Source organism: Rhodamnia argentea, chromosome 2, assembly GCF_020921035.1.
Source record: "Rhodamnia argentea isolate NSW1041297 chromosome 2, ASM2092103v1, whole genome shotgun sequence".
Classification (NCBI taxonomy): Eukaryota; Viridiplantae; Streptophyta; class Magnoliopsida; order Myrtales; family Myrtaceae; genus Rhodamnia; species Rhodamnia argentea.
The window spans coordinates 22178569-22202466 of record NC_063151.1 but is presented as its reverse complement, the minus strand read 5'-3'; the positions used below and the strand labels follow the sequence as shown (position 1 = coordinate 22202466).

The following is a 23898-nucleotide window of genomic DNA, read 5'->3' as shown; positions in this document are numbered from 1 at the left end:
CCAACACATGTACGTACTAAACTTAAGAGAGAAGAATGTCTAGCTATACTAGAAATCATGCGAAAATTGCCCAAAATGTGTTAGACCTATTGTAGGGCGATCGATCAATCCTAAACCTTTCATTTTCGCTAATTCAATCTTGAACCTTTTAACAACATGCTAATTTGATCATAAATCTTTTAATTGTGTCAATTTAGTCTTCGGACATTTGATGATTTGTCAATTTAGTTCCAAACTTTTTAACGATTTGCCAATTTAGTTATTCCAATCAATTTTGTTCGGTAATCGCCGACATGTCAATCTAGTCAACGTCAGCCATTCTACTTGGCGTGATCGGCGCTAACGTAGACAATTTTTGCATTTTGTTTTAAATTTTCAATTTTTCCCCTTTTTATAATTTTTCTTTTTATTTTTCCTTTTTTCCCTCTGCCGGCTATCGCTAGGCCTCGTAGATGGCCTACGAAGGTTGCTAGGCTTCGGCAAGGGCAGCCTTCGCTTGGGGAAGGGTCACCCTCAACGGCTTGGTGAGGGCAGCCTTCACCGGCTTGGTGAGGGCAGCCTTCACCAACCCTAGCAAGGGCGACCCTTGCACGAGGCCTGTGAGGGCAACACTCGCCCTAGGCTGGTGAGGGCAACCCTCACCCGGGCAAAGGTTGCCCTCACCCGAGCCCGACAAATGGAAAAAGGAAAAAAGAAAATAGAAGGGAAGGAAAAATTCAAAAAATCACAAAAACTATCCATCACAATGTTGGTAATGCCACATAGGATGGTTAGGGTTGACTCGACTATCACATCGGTGATTTACGGTCAAAATTTGTTGGAATGACTAAATTGACAAATCATTAAAAGGTTTGAGACTAAATTAGAAAATCATTAAAAGCTTTCAGATTAAATTTGCATAATTGAAAGATTTATGACTAAATTAACAAGTTGTCTAAAGGTATAGGACTAGATTGGCATAGTTGAAAGGTTGAGGACTGAATTAGCCACCGTAAAATAGATTTAAGACTTTTTGGATAATTTTTCTGAGGAATCATAACGATGAAAATTGATAGATTATTTCAAGCACTTCGTAGTAACTAGAGTTCGTGCACGCAAAATAACTATGATCGCATTCTACAGCCTAGATTGTTATACTTTCTAAGAGTTTAGATATTACTTGGTAACTTGGAAAATTGTTTAGACCATTTACAATTCGTTGAAGTCAAAATTTGCTTCTCTGACTTGAAGCTTCTAACAAGTTCACACTCTAGGTTTTTTATTTTTTTTATGCAATTGGATCCATTTATCATGCTCGCCCTTATTGAAATAATGATTTCCAATTCCAAATATATGAACACTTGCTCGAATGTGAGGTAGGTCTGATGAAAAGACTAGAAAAGGTACCTTGACAACCATTTTGAAGATAGGGGTTCCCTTGAAAACCCTCTAAGCCATTGCACTTGTACCCATTCCCATTCTCAGCATCTGTACAGATGGTATTCCCTTGGCCCATGAAGGTCGTTCTATTCTAATTTGCATCATCGCATGTTTGATATGGAATCAACCAATCAATCGGTAGAGAAGCCAAAGAAGCCGTCTTCCGCAACGAAAGCATACCCGCACGGACCGAGTCCCCAGATGTCTCGATGATTGTTGTTGCCGGTGACAGAGATGCACCTCGAGGTATGCTAGTCTCGCAGCAACCGATGCCCAAGCACGACCCGTTAATCACGTCCAAGATGCCGTTGCACGAGGACAATCATCCCGTCGCATACTTGCTTCCTTGTCGACCTCTGAAAAGTAGCGGGCGTGTCGCATGTTAGAATGCACGTGTGAATTGTATTAGAGAAGTCCCACATTGGAGAATTAATGTGGTGTGAAGTAGTTAATATATCTAAGTTGGCCCATAACTCATTAGCTTAAATTTTTGAGTGAAGGTGGGTCCAACTAGATATGTTAACGGGCTCAAACTTGGGCTCCCTCTTAGCGATCTTCTCGGGTGAAGATATCGGACTTCTATTGCGTGCTCCCAACAATTGGTATCAGAGCCGATGGTTGATTGGTGGGCCTTCAATCTGTTTCGGTGTGCCGATGGTTGAAGGCACCGATGATTGATTGGTGGGCCTTCAATCTGTTTCGGTGTTTGGTAAATATCTCAATAAAGGAATTTGGTGACCAACGCGGTTTCCGGGCCGGTGTAGCGTTGTGGTGTAGCAATGCGGGCCCGATGGGCGTTGATGGAGATTCAAGTTGAGATATGTTGGTGCAGAAGAGATATGTGGTGCAGAATGATACTTGGATTAAGGGAGAGCAAACCTAACACTAAAGCTCACACGTGAGGGGGAGTAAGTTGTGTTAGAGAAGTCCTACATTGGAGAATTAATGTGGTGTGGAGTAGTAATATATCCAAGTTGGCCCATAACTCATTAGCTTAAGCTTTTGAGTGAAGGTGGGTCCAACTAGATATGTTAACGGGCTCGGACTTAGGCTCCCTCTTAGCGATCTCCCCGGGTGAAGGTATCGGACTTAGGCTCCCTCTTAGCGATCTCCCCGGGTGAAGGTATCGGACTTCTGCTGCGCGCTCCCAACATCGCATCCCACGGCGATGAATTTGTTCTTGGCATTAGACATGGGGAATATGGCAAGAGTGGGCTCTGGATCAATCTTCAGCCACAACCGTCGTTACGCTCATCTCGTGATTCTCGAGAGACATATTGACTATGCGGAGATTAGAGCTTTTCTCGCACATATAAGGACTGGGAGGATCGGTCGATTTGTCGCAAAAGATGAGGAAAGAACCTGATTCTTCTCTGAAGTAGCAGTCGTTGCCGATGGGATCCATCCCAAATGGGTACGAGAAGGTGAAGTTGCCATCTACTCGCGCATCCGGGCTTCGTTGTTTGAACTACATCCGCCATAGCTACTGAGAATAGAGCCACCAATGTGCACAACAACAGTACATCTCTCGTGGGAAGGCTATGGAGCAACATAGATTCACCCATCACTTCCTTGGAATGAGATGATGTTTTTGCAACACGATATTGAGCTTAATAGCTTGGTGACAATCTTTACAATTGACATTGGGATAATTATCAAAAAAATTCTAAACTTTTTGACGATTTACCAATTTATTTCTAAACCTTTTCATTATGCCACTTTAGCCATAAACCTTTTGAAGATTTTTCAATTTAATCCTAGATGTTTTAATTGTGCGAATTTACTCCTAAATCTTTTGAACTTTTGCCAACTTAGTCCTAAACATATTTTCTGGATAATAGGTCGAAATGACTATATTGACAAATTATCAAATATTTTGGGCTAAATTGACACAATTAAAAGTTTTATAACTAAATTGGCAAAAGGTGAATAGTTTAGACTCAATTGGCTCAATTAAATGGGGTAGGATTGAATTGGTAAAGTACAACAGTTGAGGACTTTTTAGACAATTTTCCCTTGACAATGGAGCTCCTAAAAAGCTAAATATGATGTACATTACTCAGTAGTCCCGACAATGATTATTATATAATTAGTAATTAATCGTAGAAGGGTATTAAGTGAGTATATAAACCCCCTTCCCGTGACCTTTGCACGGGGCCATTGGTGACGGCCTCGTCCGCCATTAGATCCAAACAATTTCTTTGTCAGCCAATCGGTTTGTGTGTGTCTCCCTCATTCAACCTAAAACTTGCCGACATCAATCGTCGGACTTGAGCATGCCAAATTTGCAGCGCTTTACCCCACGGCAGCGCAGACTCAGCCCTACTTCAGATGAAATTTGTTTGCTAAATCAATTCCAGTATTTTAACATTATGTCAATGTTGCTCTTTATAACCAGCTACCATAGAAACTCGCCGACACTGCAATGGTGACAACAGGTGATGTTAGGGCTTGCAATTGGCAGTGGAAACAAAACCAAGTCGTATCAAAAGTCGAAGTACAACGAGTAAAGAAAAGGACAGGACACGGACAGGAACCACTGAAGTTGGGTGGATATGACCACCCAAAAAAAAAAAAACATTGGGTGGTCATTTGTGTAAGGGACAGCATAAATAATTAGCAATTCCTGGTGGCAACATCAGCAATTTCTCATCATTAATTTTATACAAACCCTATTTAGCATAACCATACTTCGGCAGGGTTCACTCTATGTAGTGAAAAACCGGAGCTGACGGAGTGTTTGCGTACTGGTATGACGGTTGACATAGCATTGCCATTTAACCCATAACTAAAATAAATATAAAAAAACAACGTATATGAAAAATTATCTCCGGTTGAGTTCATACTTAGAAAAAGGACAAATTAGATAAAGTATTTTCAAAAGAATATCGGTATATTATCGTTCATTAAGTCAAGTGAGCTTAGTTTCCTCGGACGCTACGTACTTATATCAGCACGGCACAAAGCGAACTTCATCCGAGAAACAGAACATGACACGAGTTACAGAAAGCAGGAGGGGCTGAAACCCTGCCACCACAAGCACAAGCACCCTTACAAGATCTCAATTGACAACAATTCAATAGACAAAAAAAGCATGCACTGTTTCACTTTTGGACACCTGAGCCATGAGTCGGTGAGGCAAAAAGAGCGCATACCCAACAACAGAAAAAATGTTGGATGTGCATAAACTGGAAGGATCCAAAGTAAGCAACTCTTGAAGTTCATTCCAGTTGACCACCTCACTACATGGAAAACCTCACTATCATGAATATCAAAGAGAGTACCAAAGAGAGCACCCATGAAATGGATATTGCTGCATTTTATTGAGAGACTTGGTCCACGATAATGAAGTACCATAAGCAGAGTGGAACTTCCACGCTACAAGAATTCTGTATCACCGGGGTGAGCAACAAAAGCAGTGTTTCCACCAAGATTTAAAAAAAAAAAAATTCACAGGTTGGTGTCTTAAGGGGGGGAAAAAAGGAGCTTTCTCTTCTTGATGTTGAAGGAAAAATTGCAGCTGGACAGTTATTCTGTTACAACATATCTCAGAGAGTAATCAGCTTTTTGATGCTATCATGGTACAACTAAATGCACAACAGGGTACAAGCTCCGGAAACTACAACAGCTGTTGCTAGAACAAAAACAACAAAGGTGTTAGCAATATTTCCTCGTCACCTTCATATTCCGCCGTTGTTGAATCGAGTGCTACTGTCAAATAATGCACAGCTTTCACAATGATATGCCACCCAATGTTGCGCAACCAGAAGTCAGCAAGACCCCACAAAAACTCCTTGGGATATCACTGATCATCCTAAAGCGCATTTTCAGAAAATTGGTTGCTAGAGTTAAAAAAAATTCCGACTCGATGATACTGTTCCTCCCGAGACAAAGTCGACAATATCAAGTGCTCAACAATTCATCTCTACACCAGCCAATTTCTCCTCATAATTGAGTGTGTTGGCCGCAATTAAAAGCATGTCCATCCCACCCCTACCTTTGTCTGTATTCTCTTCACCCTTCTCATTTGGCTTCTTGTCCGGTCTCCTGCATTCCCCGCTCTCTACAACTTTCCTCTTTTGGTTATTTTCAAAATTCTCATGTGCCTTCTTCGCCCTGCGTATTGCTTGAATCCCAGCATCACATTTTCTACAAAACCATTTTCCCCGTGGAACTGAGGTGCGTGGCGGCTTCATGCAGTAGATATGATAAGCTTGATCACAACCATCACACAAAACAATCTTATCATCATCTCGATCTGTGAGGCAGGCTCTACACAAACAAGAAGGACAGTACCAACGAGAACCGTAAGACTTCAACTGCTTAGTCGTCAAGCACCTCCTATGATAATACTTACTGGGACAAAAAGGATGCTCGCACATCCTGAACTTATCCCCGTTTTCAATCTCGTTCCCGCATATTTTGCAGTTACTCAAGATTTTGGTCTCTTCAAATGGGTTAATCCCCAAATCTGAGCTGCAATTTGCATCTTCCAATGTAGTAAGAGCCTCTTCATCAGCAAACCCATTGGCGGCACTCCTGGAAGCATTCAATCTCTCGCAGACAGCACAGTTCTCATGGGGAGACGTGATTCCACTTTCTGTGCAACTAGCACAGTACCAACTTCTAGGTGGAATCTCTTTCACTGCAGGCTCGATGCAAGAGACATGGTATATTTTCTCGCATGAATCACAAACTAAACATTCCATTCCGTCTGCCTTCAGTTCACAATGCCGACAGGTGCTAACATTATATGCACCACATTCCTCTGTTTGCTCCAATTTAGCATCAACAAGAGCATCCCTCCCAGAGACCTATCCAAAATAAACGGCTTGTCAAGTCATAACCAGGATTGACAAAATCCTCATTTCAAGAACTAAAGTCCGAGAGGATTCAATGTGATCCTGATAATAGCTTCTGCGAAAGCTTTAGATATACTAATCTCGTAGTGCAAATACCATAAAACATCAGGGTGAACTATTAGATTCATCAGTATGTTTCCAATTCACAAACTACACAAGTTAAACTCATAGACAGAGGCATCAAAGATTACAAAAGGAATACAATAGCAATGAAAGTACAAAAGAAAATCGAAAGCAAACAGTGGCGGAGAAAAGTCAGATAGCAACATCACTAAACCACCCTAACCCGCAAACACTAATGTGCTCTGCAAAATAACAAAGCAAAGTTGAAAATAATTAGAAAAGGATGTATTCACTGGTCCAGATCAAAGAATGAAAAAAAATTCAACGGCTTCCAACTATACAGGATTACAACACGCACGAAAGACTCCCATATAGCGAATCCACATAAATGCCATCTCTTAGCAAATATGGAAATTGAGGGAGTGATTCATCGTGCTTTAAGCATCTTGTGTACAGTAAACACAGAACGGAAGAATCCAAACTTTGTGGACAATCATTTGCAAAACTTAATCCATTATAGTCATGCACCTGCACCAGCATAATGCATCTAAAATAATTTACACAACAATGTAGAAAAGGTTACCTCAAATTTTCCTCCATCAGCATAGCTTTTGCCTGCATTTGCCCCCTGGGAGAAACAGGAGACAACTTCAGACTTACCTTTGAAGAAAAAATGACAGCAAAGACTGTTGAAATACATATTTCAAAATACAACAATCTCACATATTTGCAATACTCCTTAGATATGTCGGTGAGACTCTTTGCCAAAGAAGCTAATTCAGTGCCAATCTCTTCAAGCTTCCTCCAAACCTGTAAGGTTTCACCAGGTTTAAGATATGCAATGCAGCTTATACAACAAGGTGTCTTTCGACATACAAGTTTGATAATAGGAAGTTCAGAAATCCACTTCTATGAATCAAAAACTGCAACAGATATTCGAAACAATCACACAAGACCCTTGGTCTCTACCAGACCAGATGAAAAAAAAAATGAGATCATTTATTATGGACTCATTGAGAATGATTCTGATTGTAAAATACTTGCACAAATAGCTATATTAAATAGGAATTGTAAGAACTGACACAGATCAAACATCCAAATCAAGATGCCCAAGAACGAACATTATCAGTCACAAAGAATGAAGTAGCTCAAAAGAATATAGGGAGGAAATAAACCACCATGGACATAAAATCCCATTGCATCCAATGGAGAAACCTTAGAAGAGCATGCAGTAGTAACTGCAGTTAGGACCCAACTGTTCTTCACAAGTATTCATTGAAGCAAACATACTACTTGAATTACACTAATAATTTAATTAAATCACATATTTGGAGCTATTTCCAAGTAAAACTTTCAGCAGATAAACAAATTTTCCAAGCAGCACATTGGTATATCTATCCGACATTGTTAGAATGTCAGTGGTAATGACGTGAAATAAATTTCACAAGCCACTGACTGGAAAAGAACAGAAAAGGAGCCAAGATTAAATTAGAGGATAAAGCTGAAAATCCTTCCTCAAGCATACATTCGACAAAGCCCTTTGGACTTCAGACACTCTCAGGCAAAAGATTTACAGAATGTAACTAGGAAAAAAGAGTTTGATCTTCTATAAAATCAACTGCAATTCATTCTCTTTACACTGTTTCTAACATAGAGCAGATCCTTATTAATCTGACTCTACAGACTAAAAAACGACACAATGAGACTATAACATGACGTAAAAGTTCGACTTCCAGCAGGCTTTTCTACATAGCTCCTGCATCAGTAGTACATATTCAACTGGCAGCTTTCCTGACCTTTAGATCACCACAACTCACTACAATTACCTTCCATTCTCCTATACATCCCAGCAAAGTCATTAAAGCTATAATGCCAAGCCATTTCTTTCGAATTACTTCTCAAAGACTTAATTTAACCCTACAGCAGTAAAGAAAGTACTATTATAATCTGAAGTCATAGCCCAGTCGAAATGTAACTATTGCATTTCATAACTAGATTCTCTCAAAACGTTGTACCAAAAAAAGTCGCATTTGTAAACAAAATCTATGATTGTTTTACACTGGACATTCACCTATATCCATCATGGGACCTTCATTTTGTATCACAGAACTGCAACTCAAGCTCACAACCTATTAACAGATTGAAAATATGCTTCGAATTTTTTGAAAGAGACATGGGTAAATGCAATCCATTGGGTTCAATGTAAGACCCCGTACAATTCTCCAGTACAGAAGGCGCATTGCATAATGCAATCTGTAGCTGGTTCTGACAAGGCATACATTTATGTTGACCTGACCCCTTTAAATTCAAGACATGAGTTGGAGACAGAGATTTAAGAATGTACAAACCATAAATAATAATAAATAAATAAATAAAAAGAGGCTTGACAATTTACTTAATCTAGATATAACACCCTTAGGAAATCAGAGGAAAAAAGATACTAGTAACGCATTGGAAGGAAGATCGCAAAGAAGGGGTTTCATCATGAAAAAAAAAAAAAACCAGTAATGAATGTCCCAGCTATCGCATGTTGGCACCACAATTACAAAGGCTGCAGAGAATAGGAGAAACGATTCTTTAGAAGACGACCGATCTTTTTGTAAGTCATATCTGGGTTTTACTGTTATTCTGCAAGGTGAAAAAACATTGACCATTCTATCTAGTAAGAAGAGAACGAGAAAGAAAAAAATTGTTTCTATCCAACAAAATCTTAAGCAAAACGAGGGTTTTCCCAAGATCAAGCACTAAAATCAAACGAATTTTAAGCTGAAGAACGAATGGTCCAATGTTTATGTAGTTTAGAAAACAAAAGGAGTGACTTGTGCATGATAATGAAAAGCAGCTGTCTAAGTTTCTCAGGTGTTGGCCAGCAGAAAGAATCCATCCTAGATCTGCTTTGAGCACTGCTCACAGAAGAGGAAGCAACCAAAAGAAGTGCAAATTCCTTCCCAAATTTGACATTTCAATCAACTACATGCATGCTTTGGACCAAAAAAAAAAAAATCAACTACATGCACAGTAGTTACTAGTCATCAAAAGTCAATGTGACAGCATACAAAGGGGAGATTTTTTCAGTATACACAATAACCAAAAGACATAAGAGGAGTGCAATTATAAACAATTGAAGGATTTCTCAGTTTATAGCATGAGACCACAAATCAATCGGCCAACATATTTATTGAACAGTCTCACATGAAACGAGTCAACACGTCCATGTCAAGATACTTTGCTGCAATTCGCAATATATCTGTTTTACCAATGGTATGATACCTGTAATATGTCAGTAGAGAAAAGCACTCGGGACTGTTCATAAGCTCCCTCCTTCATCCGTGAGTTAATGAGGCGAAAATCCAACACTCTGTCAATCTTGGTTTCTGGAAAGTTTTCACAAAGAAGCTTGCATAATTGGCTGAACTTTCCTGAGATTAATATGTTGTAAAATGCACGTTGACTCGATTCGGTGATCATCTCATGGTTAGATCCATTCACGGAGGCCTTAGATGTAAGGTCAACACCCGTGGCAGCAATTCCATTCTGCATACCTGCAGCTTGGGTAGAGGTGCCCAGCCTATGCTGATCTTTCAACTGAGTATCCTGCTTAGAAACCAAAAAGCAGCCACCAGTTAAAATGAGATAACCGATGTAGGATTAGGTGTAAAGTTACAATACGTAAATAGTAGTTTTGATGGCACCAAAACCTTGACTTTCATATTATCAATTTCTCTAGCATGACATGCCAGGGCATTTTGGATGCACCGTCCTACACCACCTTCATCACTCAATGACCGGAATATCTGCTCCAACACAATGCTACTGCATTGGCTCTGTGAGTGCTCATTGCAATCATTTTCAACAGCATCACGGACCACAGAAGGAACATGAAGCTGCTCAGACACGTGAAAATCTGAAGCTCCAAATATTGGTTCCCTTAAAATCTGCAATAAACCAAATAAGCATCCAAGAGAAGACTATAAGCACCATAAATCAGACTCTAAACGGGCAAAATTACAATTTATTCAACCACATTCAAACCAAATGAGTTGCATGTCACACTCCTGGGAGGTGTCTTTAACAGTATGCAGAAAGCAATAAACACCACCACCTGTTCAAGACAGCTGTCCCAGCTAAGTGATACGAACCAATCCAAGATACCCTGCAAGTCTACAGACTGAGCCATGGGCACAGGAAACTTATTCATTTAGCTGTGAAGCTGTGACATCTACATGCTTACCTAGTCTAAGAAGCTTTGGAAAAAGTTATTCAGGTGATAGTTATCTATCTTTTCCTATTTGTTAACAAAGCCACAACTAAGTTATAAAATTGCTTTACTCAACTATACAGGTTGTAGAGACATAGACAAAGTTTATACGCAAAAACATTTAGATAACATCCATCTCAACCAATGCTTCAGATCACCTAACGAAAAGACCATCCCAAAGATCAAAATTTAAAGTATTACTGAAAAGTAAATGTCTGCACTGGAATCACAGAATCATCAAAGCATAAGTTACTTCAAATGAGAGGAAAGCAGGGAGACAAATAAGAGCTGCAACCCTGAGTCAGAAAGGCACTCGTAAGTCATAAATTGAGTCTCAACATAACACTCAAAAACCAAAGAAGCGAAGGAACTTTTATTTTCCTTCTTTGATCTTTAAAATAAAAGCACTTCATCAACAAGAAGAAAACAAATTTCTGTCAGCCTATATAACCCTTCCGGCATAACTTCTAACTGTCCACTAGAAGATTCTTCACCAGCATAAGTGCCTTCTCAAAGAAGTAGAAGGCAGGATTTCATGCTTAGAAACTTCTTTTACTAACAAAACAACAAAAAGAAAATAACCAATAAACTCCAAGGTCGGATAGAAAAGTTTTGAAGTTTGGTCCCTATCATACAACAACCAAAAACGCTCAAATGGATGGTACTAAACCTCCGAAATGGCTTTCACTAGCAAAATAAAAATTACTCCCCGAAGCCAAAGTGGTCAATAATCATCTGAGAATCTCCAATTGCTGTACGAAAAAGACTAATAAGACTAAGAAACCTCTCCTTCCTTGTCAAAAAGAAATTCTTCTCTACAGTTGTACCTTAAACCATACTAAGATCTTCAAAACTAAAATACTAACTAGTAGCACCATTAGCATATGCAGCTTCAAGAAATTCTCCTCAGAATCATTCCATCACGTTCAGAACTAAGATAACCCAACCAACCCCAATGAGCTCCCAAAACTCACTTATGTGACCTCATAGACAAAACCTTTGGAGAATAATGACATGCAAGGATCATTCATCAGAATAACAAACGTAAAAAAATCTCAGCTATAGATTTCGTCTATAATGTGTGAACTGAATTCCAACTCTCTACACCGACAAACAATTTTCAAACTATCATAGTATGTGCATCATTTTAACTTGATAAGAAGGACGAAACTTAATACAGCTACTGGCAAAATTAAGTTGAAACATTCCATGTGCAGCAAAGACCATAAATCTGAGGCAAGAAACAATTAACCTGCAACAAATAGAAAAAGGTACCGGACAAACCTGGTTTGCCCAAATAGTTGAAGCTCCGGAAGTAGCTCTCTCATCCTCTCCACTTTTACTTTCCAATTTCACTTGTTTTCGCCTCTTGTAAGTCCGAACACACTCACTACCGCCTGAACTCCCTTCGGCAACATCACTATCGTGGCCATTGGCAAAACCATTACTCATCTTCCCACTCCTCAAACAAGAACTCTCGGCATCATGGTTGTTGACAAAGACAGGTTTACCTCCCTTTACCCCATTGTCCTCATCGCCCATCGGAAACCTGAATCCAGAACTCCAAACCCTAAGCGTCAGATTAGGGCTCAAGAGAAAACCTCAAGCTTCAAACTTCCAAAGCAAAAGCTAAAGCATTTACACGTTTTCGCAGGAAAAATCCTAATTTCATCAATACCACGAAAATTCAGCAGGTGAATTCACCATATTGCTCTTCCCAGCTCCCAAAAAAACGAAGACTTCCGAGTAGAAAATGAAAATTCATATTTCGCAATCCCATGCCAAGCTCGCCGCAACTGTAGCTTCTCGTCCAATCCAAAGGAAGACCCATTTCACGAAACGCGTGGATTCGAGTTACAGACTCAAAATCTTGGCAGAAAGCGACGCACGAAGCAATGCATGTATCGACGAAACCACACAACCCCACAATTTGTCTCGGCAACACAACACCAGCCACGAACGAAACGAAACGAAACGAACAGAGCAGTTGACGAGCACAGGAACTTGAAAAAGAGAGAGACCTTTCTCACCTTCGCGTCCTCGAGCGAACGGGGGTTGAATCTTTCGGAGGAGAAAGTTCGTAACTGGTACTTCGCTTTTCAGTTTTTTTGGTGAGGGGGGTCTCTGCAACTTCAACTGGATTTTCCTCTCTCTCTCTCACTCTATTATAAATCTCGCAAAATAAAAAGGGTATTTGGAAATGGGGAGACCGCTTTTTGTTTTCTTCTCGTTTTCCGCTTCTCGGCGATAAGGGGAAAGGGCGGATCTTTCCTGCAATTGTAATCTACTTCTCTAAAACCATTTTCGAATTTGATAACACTTTTTAATATTTTACTATTTTATTTCCATCTTATTGCATCACGTTGGATCTCTTGGGGGTTGAGGGGGGGTGAAATTGGTTTTGAACTTCCCGGGTTAAACACCACTGCCACGTGGCACTTTTGGCATCCAATAGAAAGTGGTCAAAGGCCGCTGGCCTTGACTTTTAAGAGAGACAGATCATATCAAATCGATAGATTCGATCCACATTATTCACTTTGGGACCTTTGGGAAGCCTACATTGGTTTTTTTTTTTTTTTTTTTGTGGTTCCTCCTTTTGGTGTTATAATGTTATTATTATCTGCCCAACCACATGATGATTTTTCTATGTACGAGTCAAATATTGTTGTTTTCATGTCAAGTAAAGAGATGTAGATTAGCTCTCTAAAGTGAGCGTACTGTGCATTTGAAATGGTAACGACGGCTGTGATTAGAAGCTTTCTATTTCTTGAATCGCAACCGCCGTACATGCATATCCCTGAAGATAATCCGTGAAGTAGTTTCGACTCGTTACTTCCCATTTTGTTGTTTTTCTAACTATGTCATCTTTTTTTGTTAATGTGTAGCGATTGCAAGCGGTTGCGTTAACCAAATTTTAACTGATTAATAATTGCATTTGCCTAGAATGTACAATTCAAATCGTCATTATTTGATTATATGTGTATCGCCGCCATCGGATTGTCTTGTATACTTATTTATTAAGTTTCCTAACTTTCATTCTATAAATGAAATTAGATAGGTAATGTGAATAATCAATTTAATGAAATTAGTAAATGCAAGTTATTATAAAAAGCTTCGAATGAGACTTCATATCGGAAACATAGGAACGGTCCGACTAGACTTCGCTTTTGGCCTTCCTTCTTAGATCTCCAGATTTCACCCCTACACATGAAATTTCACTCTTCTTTGTCTCACTCAAGTGAATTGGTTTTGAGAGCATTCCACCACCGACATACACTTATTCGAGACTACATGCTGCTCCCTAAGGGGGCAAATTCAAGATCTCCGTTTTTTAGGGAAAATTGGAACAATTATTGGTGAGAATGCCACGAATAAAATTAATGGAAAATTTTAAATAAGGGCCTCAAATGCCTTCGTTTTTTTAAATAAGAGGTTGAAGTGGAGTTTGTTTCAAATAAGGACTTGAATGCTATATTTATTTCAAAGAAGGGCCTAACAAAGGTATTTCCATCATTAACACTTTATGAATATTTTTTTCTTTTCTTTTTTCTTTCTTTTTCCCTTCAAGGAGGAACGGCTACCATCCTCATTCTCTTCTTCCTCTCTCCTTCATTTCTCTCGTCTTTCCCCTTCCTTCATCACTCGTCATGGCCATTCAAGCTCAATACCCTACTAATATCCTCTTCCTTAACATGTGCTCATCTCTCTCTATCTCTCTGTTGGAATATATAAATATTAAACCACGCCTTCTTATGTTAATTTAAGCTTTTAGAACAGTTAGCTGTGATCCCATAAAATCTTTCATGGTAATCACAACCAACTGTACAATGCCACATTGAATCTAGTAGTTGATGCCTTGCATTGTTCGTGATCGAAAGTAACAACCCACGCAAAAGAGGAAGAGAAGCTGCAATTTCCCTCGACAATATATCGTCGTTTATGGACATGTACCCTCAGCAACTTTAACCTCAACCTTAGTCTTAGCTTGTGGACCTTGCTCCAGCCTACGATTATCTCCCCGCAACCCACAACATCAACATCGCTCTCACCGATCGGCTATCCGAGCACAAGCCCAAGCTCGCCCTGCCTAGGTAAGGCCACCATCGCCAAATCGGGCAAGGGTCGCTCTCGCCGACCACGGGTGAAGCCGGACCTTGCCTATGGCCGTTGAGGGTAGCCTTGCTTGGGCAAGGCTGCCCAGTCCTTGCTGGCGGCCATCATGCCGATGGTGTTCCCTTCAAGTTGAAGGGAAAAAATAAAGGAGAAAAGAAAAAAAAAAAAAAAAAAAGGAAAAACATTCAAAAAATGTAAATGGCAAAAATACATTGTTAGGCTCTTATTTGAAACAAAAAGAACACTTTAAGCCTTTATTTGAAATAAAGTCCATTTTATACTCTTATTAAAAAAATAAAAGGCACTTGAGGTCTTTATTTAGAATTTTCCATAAAACTGGGTTACAACATCGAATCATGTTATGACTCTATTATGTACAAGATCTTGTTAGGAAAATGAAAAATGCAAGGCAAATAAGAAGATTACTATTCTAAGTTGTTTTTAACAAAAATAATCCTATGTATTTCATTTCATTCTAATCTAAACATAAAAAATTCAAGATAAATTATAGATTATCAATTGATGCAAGTATCTCTATCTTCAACATATTTTTAAGGGTTAATTTCATGAAAAATCTCGAACCGATATACATGCGACAAATTTAGTCTAAACTAATTTTTTGACCACCAAAAATTTCAAAATGGTACAACCGTAACAAACTTACCGTCTGTTAGACCATCAAATTACTGAGTTGGCGACATGTAGTCGTTAGCGAGTGCTTTTACTCACCATCCGTCATAGATCTACCAGCTTGGAGTTTTTGGTGGTACTAATCCAATTTAACGGAAATGAACAAAGGATAAATTTATCACATGTATACTAATTTAAGTTTTTGATAGTGAAAAAATTAGTTTGGGCTAAATTTATCACAGGTATACAAGTTTGAGTTTTTAATGTTCAAAAAATTAATTTTGAAAAAATTTATCACATATGTATCAGTTTGAAGGTTTTCATGGTGCTAGCCCTATTTTGAAAATGAAGTGACATTTGCTATTTATTCACTTGGTCAAAATGATCAACATGAGTCATTTTAATAGTCTTACGTTTAGTTTTAATTGTACTACAAAAAGAGTAAGTTTATTAAGTACAAATTTCTTCAATTAGTCAAGTAAGCCATACTTAATATCATAGATAAACGTTCTAGTAATAAGACAATTTGTTAAGACGCTTTATTTTCAAATTTTACTCTTGTAAGATTCATATTTCTAATTCTTCCCTTGATTAAATATTGCCGTAATAATTAAACTCACGGAAAATTTAATCACACCACATAAAATATATAAATATGTTACTGCTTTATCTTTTTATTCTACTTCATTATAAATTAGTTAGATTTCCATAAGCCATTTGCCTTAATTACTTCGAATGAAAAAGGAAACAAACAAAAGTAAGTTTGTACTTCTATGTTAAGTGGTACCATGATCAATTTGGCAGAGGGTATTTCTGTCTTTATATCTATTAAGAACGTTTATGCAAATTAATTGTGGCTGAATTTTGAGGGCAAATTAATCGCATCAAAATGGGGATTTCGAAAAAAGTAGTGAAAAAATTCTTTTAGCTGTGAAAATATTATTTCCGCTAATTATAATTGTAACTCCATTTAAAAAAAAAAAAAAACTTCGCACGTTTTTACTTGCATAGAAATGGACAAACCTGCGCTGCAAATGATATCAGTACGAGGAAAAGAAGCGAAGAGGTTTGGCGAACTCTCTCTCGCTCAGCAAATGCAGCGACTGTGCGCGAGGCAGGACCACCTCCTGGAGGAGGGCGAGTCGGAGACCGATTCGGTGACCGAGACCATGCGGTGCATATCCTGCAAGGAGGAGTACGTCACGAGCGACGCCGGCACGTGCAAGGAGTGCTACGAGGAGGCCAGCGAGACCGAGGAAGAGCTCAAGCGAGAGATCGAGGACTTGAAGGCCAAGGTCAACTTCTTGAGGTTCTGGTCTCCGACCGACCACCGCCATGACCTCAGTGGTCGCTCCCATGGACCTGGGTTCACTGACGTCGTCTTGGTCGCCGCGGAGGACGGTCTCTTTGGAGGCCCGTCTATGCCGGTACCGGCTCACAAGGCCATTCTGGTGAGCATCGCTCTTGTCTGGTTCATAGATATATAGTCGCTGATTTTTGTTTGATTTGAATTTTAGGTTTTTCTTTGTTTTCGCTCTGATCTCAGTTTGAGTTTGGGAAATTTCAGAAGGAACGAGAGGGTTTAGTCCACTGTGGTAGTTTGTAGTCAGTTTGGGGAGGGTTCAAATGTTCCGTTCCTTGCTCCAAGCTCTAATTACGGGCGTCTCATAGGGTGGTGATAAATTGTGTCTCGATGGTAAGTGCCAGGTTGTCAATTGCGTCATGGAGAAATTTTGGGATAATAATTTTTTGCGAAGGGGTAGATTAGATACGGGAACACTTCCTTTGTGAGTTTTCTTTCAGTAATTGGACAATGAAGGTGCGGACCTTTGTTCGATAGTCTTGATTTAAGAAAAGTTTAGGCGCTTGACTGTGAAATGATGCCCGAATGAAGCGAGAAATGGAAGGAAAGATACTCTTTTGGAGAGCTTCTAGTGGCTATGGATAGTTTGAAATGGGGTTGGTCAGAGTGTTATGAAATTCAGTTGTCTCGGTTGAGCTATTAAGGTTTCTCAGATTTCTCATTTTAGTCGAGGCAGAGAGGAGTTATAATAGAGTGAAAGAGTAATGCTCATAGAGGATTTCTTTAGAAGTTTTATCTTGGTTTGACCCTTATGGCAATTCCTTTGAACAATTGCTACTGAGAAAGATCATTGCAATGGTAGTTCATGCAGGCAGGTTTAAGGAGGGAGACCTACAGAGAATTCACAGTTGGACTTCTAAGATGACTTTTTTGTGTTCATGAGAATTCGGTACCTCGACATTGGCATGGGTGTGCTAACACAGTGGTACCTGTGGCTTACAAGTTGACAGCGGTGACTTTTTGCCCTTTTTACTTGGAGTCTATGTTAGAGTGGTAGTTTCAGTCTGGAAGCAAAGAGTGCCCCCAAAAGTGAGATTACTTGAGGATAATGAGTTAGGGCTTAATTAATTAAATGCTTCTGCTGCCATCTTGAACTTTCATGCTGTCATATCCTTAAAGAACAGTACTTGTAGTATTTATGGCTGAATAAAGTCCTCTAGCTATGTCCTGCTCGTGAGATTTAGTCAATTATTTGATTACCAAAAGGCAATTTCGTATTTTCTTGTGCACGAGAATATCAAGTAGAAGGCAGCCACTCTGGACTTGGCAATCATGTAATGTAACAAACTTCCTGCAGTAGATGATTATGCTTTGCCACAAAATATTCTTCAGAGATGCATGGAGAGATTGTGGGATCAAATGAATGATTCAAATAAGTACAATCCTAATTTTCGTGTACTGGGGAAAAGCTAACAAAATGAGTTCTGTTCATGAGGTTATTAAACATATGCATTCAACAATCAATATTAACCGTGATCTGGCCTTGCAATATCATGTTGGGCCGCTTTCTTCTTTTGTTTCTGGCCTCAATAATTGCTTGGATTGGTTTTGGTCTTCTCTCTTCAGTAACCTAAACTTAACCTTCTTTATTTACTCTAGTTTTCAAGATGTATTGCCAAAGTTTAGGTGGATTAAATAGTCGTCGAGCATATATAATCAGCATTGTCAAGTCAATAAGAATTTCTGCGACTCTTTATTTAGCGGCTTGCTGTTGCACTCTACATTCTTCTGAGTGGATTTTATATGGTGATAATGGGGGTTGCATTTACTTTTGGGACTGCACGCTGGTAAAGATGCACCTGTTATTTCTTTTACTTCCTAGTCTAATATTAATCTCTCTTAGGTTGATCTTCAAGTTTCTGAATTAGCTTTCATCTATTCAGGCATTAGAACTACCATATTTGTTTGGTTGGCCAGATATCTAAGTCATAGATATTCTCAATTTCTTTTATGCAGATCATGATTGATTCCTTTTTTTTTTTTTTTTTGCTTGGAATAAGGCATAGTTGAGTTGAGTGGAATAATTGGTAGTTGAGTTGCTGGATACTTCAGTAATTACTACTCTCTTTGACAATATTTGATCTAAGCATTTCTTGATCCACCTGATATGCATTTTGCCTCCTACAATGCAAATTCCATTTGGAGTCATCAACTCGAAAATTACATAAGCTTGAGTATGAAGTTTTCTTGCATAGCATAGGAATCTTTTAGCGCAGCATAGTTCTCATAAGTTTAATAATTGATGACGTTAGCAAGGACATGGTTAAGAAGCTTTGCTCAAGCTCGTAAAATTCATATCAGGTGTTTCTTCGATTTAGAAAACTGCGACTGATATTGATATGATGCACAAACATCTCCTATCATACTATTGAGTTTTCTCACACTGCAAAAACTGCGTTTTTGAATGCTCTTCAATTTTGTACTTACAATCAGGCTAACCGGTCCCCAGTGTTTAAAGCAATGCTTGAGAATGAGATGGAAGAAAGCCGAAGTGGGACCATTAAGATAAGTGACGTGTCCTATGATGCCCTCCGTGCATTTGTCAACTATTTTTACTCTGCCGAAGCATGCGTCGATGAACAAATGGCTTGTGAGCTGCTAGTATTGGCTGAAAAGTACCAGGTTAAGCACCTCAAAGCTTATTGTGAGAAGTTCTTGGTGTCCAAGTTGAATTGGGACAACTCGATCATAAACTATGCCTTTGCGCACCAGCACAATGCGAAACTTCTCCTGGAGGCCTCGTTGTCATTAATCATGGACAATATGGATAAACTCAGAAAACGTCAAGAATATGCGGAACTCGTTGAAAAGCACCCCAGCCTTGTGGTGGAGATATTAGAAGCATGTCTTGCAAAGCAGGAAAACACTGCAGCACCTAAGGATGCTTCTGCAAAGTCATAGTTTGCATAGTCTTGTCTTGTACCGGTAACTGTTGATGAGAAGAATCGGTTGGGAGAATGACTTTTCAACTTTATGGAATTTGGAGTTTGAAAGAACAGGTTGGATATTCTGCATGGTATGTTGATAGATCTCTTTGCCTATGTATTAATCAGGTATACAACCTCCAGCGTCAACGCTTTGGTATTGTTTTCGCGAGTGTAGTGTTCTCAGCTTCGACAGTGAACTTTTATTGACTCACAGTGCGCATGCGATGCCATTATAAACTATCTGTATCATGTCCATCTGTATTATGATCTAGGGAAATTTGAGCCTTGTCTAGGAAAGTTCGGACAAACCAAATGCTTGCCACTAACAGAGACCACATTTCACTTCGGGGTTCTATTTACATTAGGGTCGTCGAAATTTGATCTTATTTTCATCCATCGTATATGCCTTTTTTAACTCTTTTATTTTTTTCCCATTTGTATCACTAAACTTTGACTTGGCTTTCAATCAGTACATTCGACCGTGGTTATTCCGGCCGACAACCAACCCGAAAGTTACCTTGGTCAGTGAACTTTGATGCAAGTGACGTCCGGGAGACATTCAACGAAGGATACATCTAACAAGTTTAAGATTTGCTGTCAACATTCTTTGGGCAATTAACCGTTCGGAGGTTTCTCAGAAAATTAACGACCTCTTTCATACATCTTTTGAAATTTCTTGAATGTTTGACCCAAGCGTAATTGACCATGGGTAATTGATTGGTGATGTTAGATTTATTGAAATTTGACTTAATTTGAAGATATTTTGGACCCAATTTGAGAATCTTGTTTGATTAATCAATTTTGACTAAAATTGGATCTTGACCCAAGCATAATCGATCATGGTAATCAATTATTGATGTTAGACTTACAAGAAATACCAGCGACATGTGAGTTTCCACCCCCAACTACCCCCAAAAAAATTAAATTGTGAATCCCTAACAAAAGAAGAGGAAAATGAAATTCACTGCTGATATATATATATATATATATATATATATCTGTGTGTGTGTGATAATTTATCATGTATATATAAAAACAACATTTAATGTACAACGTGTCTCAACATATTGGAATTCTTCATTTTTTGAGAAATGGCTTGTCAGCATGTCGTGTGGTGTTTCGCGTGTTGGTGCCGGTGCTACTTAACCGATGATATGTACATGTCCAATGAAATGTCGACAGAATGTTAGATGTATCATTGGTTTTATGGACATCAACCTTCTATTAAATTTCAGCTCAATCTTGCTCCAAACAAGAATTATTGACGAGCAGCCATACATGCAAACAATGATTTACTTATTATCTTTTCACCAAGAAAGAAGAAAAAGTTCTGGATAGACTCATTCGGCTTACATGCGACTAGACATTACGCGATAGGAGCCTATCGGGATAACATATCAATTTTGTAAACTAGCCTTAGTACATCTTTACTTTAACTCGGTCCAAGCTCAACAACTCTCAAGCAATGCCCTTTAGCATGTTTGAAAAAACATGATCATCATGAGGGTTCACATATGAACTTTTGGAATATAATTAACTTAATTAGCATCTTAAATGGAGTCTAGATAGCCAGATCATATAGACATTAGGAGGAAAAAAGGGGGAATAAGTTGCATCTCATTCTGCCGATGAAATACAAATGTGGGCACCACGTTTTCAAATGATTAGACAAGTTAAACTGAGGTTCCCCCCCCCCCCCACAAAAAAAAAAACAGTTGGATTAATGATGAATGAGATACTTTTTGATGATTGATAAATGATCTCAACCTACGATCCATTCAAAAAGAACTAACCATCGACGTTTGGGTGGACGGTTCCATCCCTTGAATCGAGAACTAGATCGAAATCACTGGTACCAATTTTATGAAATCGGGAATCGGACTAGTAAACCCGAGAATCGCCCACCAGCCGTTTCGGTCCAGTCCGACCCGATCCGATCCGATCCGGGGGTTCTCGGCCCAGACGATTTGCTTTGCTCAACCCTGTTATATAAAGCAAATAAGCATCAGGGAGGAGACTATAAGCACCATGTTACCATGGGAGAGTAAAAATCACACAATTACAGCCTTAAGTTCTTTCCATGTATCAGACTAACAGGGCAAAGCCACAGATCTTCTAACCGCACTTTAATACCAAGTGGCAAATGTTTTGGACGCCGCGCTTTCACTCTCCAAAGAGAAGATTAGAATAGAGAATGACAATTCGTACTCGCCTAAGTTCGCCGCGACAGGCTAGTCTATCTATCTAAGACGAAAGCAACTTTCATCTCCCTTTCTCTTTCCAACTTCGTCACGGTTGATCTCTTGAATACTACTGGGAAATGTTCAAAAGTGTAGAATGTAAAATTAGGCACGGGTGCGCGAGAGGACGAACATTGTTGAATGACAAATATTAGCCTCGCACATTTCAACGTACGAAATAGAATCAACAATAGGAATGTGGAGATGGCCAATATACTGGCTAGAAGAATAGCGCGAGAGAGAGAGAGAAATGGTAGAAGCTACATAAAAGAATCAGTAAGATGAATGAAAGCAAATCTGACTCAGGACGTATCTCATATTCTTCTTGAAGATATCATCAAGCAAATGTAATCAGCATCATGCTCTTGAATTCCTCAAAATCGAGCCTCCCATCGCTATCAGTATCATACGCGCGAATCATACTATTGCAGTCTCTCCCGCTTCCCTCGTTCCACAACCCTAGTTTCGAGAGCACGCTCTGGAGCTCGTCGCAGGAAATGAAGCCGTCGTTGTTCAGATCAAACACTTTGAACGCCTCGGCAAGGTCGGTCTCTTGATCGTCGTCTCCTTCGTTGCCCTCCGGTGATTCTGATCCGCCATTTCCCGTGGTTCCTTCCCACGATATAGACACATAAAAGTGCAAGAACTCGTCAAAGTCGAGGCTTGGTTTCCCTATAAACAATTCGAGCTCGTCCACGCTGTGATGGACACTGATTTTCTCGAGCAGCCAATTGAGCTCCTCGAGGCTCACCTGGCCATCGCCGTTCTTGTCGAGGTTCTCGAAAATCCGACGCAAGTCTCCGGTTCCGAGGCGAGGCATGATATGCAATGTTGGATATGTACGTGTGGGATTGAGGAAACTAATGAAGAAATATGTGCAAATGCTGATGGCGCTGGTGGGAGGAGGATAATTTGAATTTATAGACTGGAAGGAGCTTTACATTGTACGGATGTTTTACGTACGTGCGTAGCATGACTTTGAAGAAACTTGTGGCGTTTAGGGTTGCATGGAAGTTGGGAAGAACCTTCGTGGAAGAAAGACATTAGGAAAGCGGAATTGATATTTTTTCTTGATCAGGAGTTTGTTATTGACTTCAGATGGAGAAGATAATAGCAACGTTAATATCTGTCTTGGGTCTTCGCACGCCGTTGTTAATACGTACTATTATTATTCTCTAAGTTTGATTAATCGCACCATCCATCTTCCGAGATGATTCTTGGAAAGAAGACTGGCCCTTCTTCGCCCCGCGTCTGACGCTGAGAAACGTGATCCAAGCCACGGGTCTAACGTCTAGAACTAGTCCCAGTAAATTCTGTCGTGCTCGTTCCCACAGTTTTGATGTGCTTCACGGGGTCTCGCTCGCGTCTTTAATGGGTTCGTTCAATGGATGTTAATGTTGATTAACACGTTCGTTAGGACAGAGCAGGAATCAGATTATGTAGGGAGGGAGGGACGGTCATGGGACTGGTTATGCACAAGTGTGGTTGGATAATTTGGAATCGCCTTGTTTTTTTTTTGGTCGAAGGAATCTCCTTGTTTGTGCGCATGCTTATTTTATTTTATTTTATTTTTGGTCGAACGCGTGCTTATTTGAGATGTGGGAAGATGAGACTCACCCACGTCGATCCCGACCAATTTGGCTGGGAGAGGATTTTTTTTTTGTCACAATAACATTTCATTTACTTTTTTGGAAGGCAACAGAGAAATATCGCAGATCAACCGTAAATCAAAACAAATCCTAAATTACTTTAAAATAAAACTTCCTCCGAATAACAAGAGAAATTATCAGAACAAGACTATGAGTCACACACTCAATGAACATCTATGACTTCTTCACATCAAAATTGACAGTTGATCACCGAATCTGTCTTCAATAATGAGCACACATTGAGATCTCTATCTATTGTTACGGCTTTACCTTTCGGTGGTACATGCCTAGGTTTAGCGTCCACAACACCATAATCGAGCAGAGTAAAAAGGCTAAAAGAGCATAAATTTGATGCTTGCGAGAGCGAAACCTTT

The 23898-nt window shown here is 39.4% G+C and overlaps 3 protein-coding genes, 1 long non-coding RNA gene and 1 pseudogene across 7 annotated transcripts; 1 reads left to right on the top strand and 4 right to left on the bottom strand.

Annotated features, from left to right (window-relative positions):
- Positions 1-469: 469 nt before the first annotated feature.
- On the bottom strand, positions 470-2984 carry LOC125313667 (annotated as a pseudogene).
- Positions 2985-4886: 1902 nt separating this feature from the next.
- Positions 4887-12741, bottom strand: LOC115751458 (PHD finger protein EHD3). Of its 4 annotated transcripts, none has more exons than XM_048275365.1 (7): positions 12633-12741; positions 11887-12151; positions 10043-10279; positions 9615-9938; positions 7068-7154; positions 6928-6972; positions 4887-6233 (listed from the first exon to the last, which is right to left on the bottom strand). In XM_048275365.1, the coding sequence occupies exons 2-7, from the start codon at positions 12142-12144 to the stop codon at positions 5331-5333; spliced, it is 1854 nt and encodes a 617-aa protein (XP_048131322.1). In that variant the 5' UTR covers positions 12145-12151; positions 12633-12741; the 3' UTR covers positions 4887-5330. The 4 variants fall into 4 exon arrangements, with proteins under 4 accessions (XP_048131322.1, XP_048131324.1, XP_030545234.1 ...); XM_048275367.1 differs by lacking the exon at positions 12633-12741 and adding an exon at positions 12307-12616; XM_030689374.2 differs by lacking the exon at positions 12633-12741 and adding an exon at positions 12281-12309.
- On the bottom strand, positions 11142-11876 carry LOC125313971. The gene is made up of 2 exons (XR_007197712.1): positions 11379-11876; positions 11142-11337 (listed from the first exon to the last, which is right to left on the bottom strand). It is a non-coding gene; the product is annotated as an uncharacterized LOC125313971 (long non-coding RNA).
- Positions 12742-16372: 3631 nt separating the features above from the next.
- LOC115751391 (BTB/POZ domain-containing protein At4g08455-like) lies at positions 16373-19804 on the top strand. The gene is made up of 2 exons (XM_030689289.2): positions 16373-16796; positions 19142-19804. The coding sequence occupies exons 1-2, from the start codon at positions 16380-16382 to the stop codon at positions 19607-19609; spliced, it is 885 nt and encodes a 294-aa protein (XP_030545149.1). The 5' UTR covers positions 16373-16379; the 3' UTR covers positions 19610-19804.
- A 2353-nt stretch (positions 19805-22157) lies between these two features.
- Positions 22158-22776, bottom strand: LOC115751395 (probable calcium-binding protein CML44). The gene has a single exon (XM_030689293.1). The coding sequence runs from the start codon at positions 22693-22695 to the stop codon at positions 22213-22215; it is 483 nt and encodes a 160-aa protein (XP_030545153.1). The 5' UTR covers positions 22696-22776; the 3' UTR covers positions 22158-22212.
- Positions 22777-23898: the final 1122 nt, after the last annotated feature.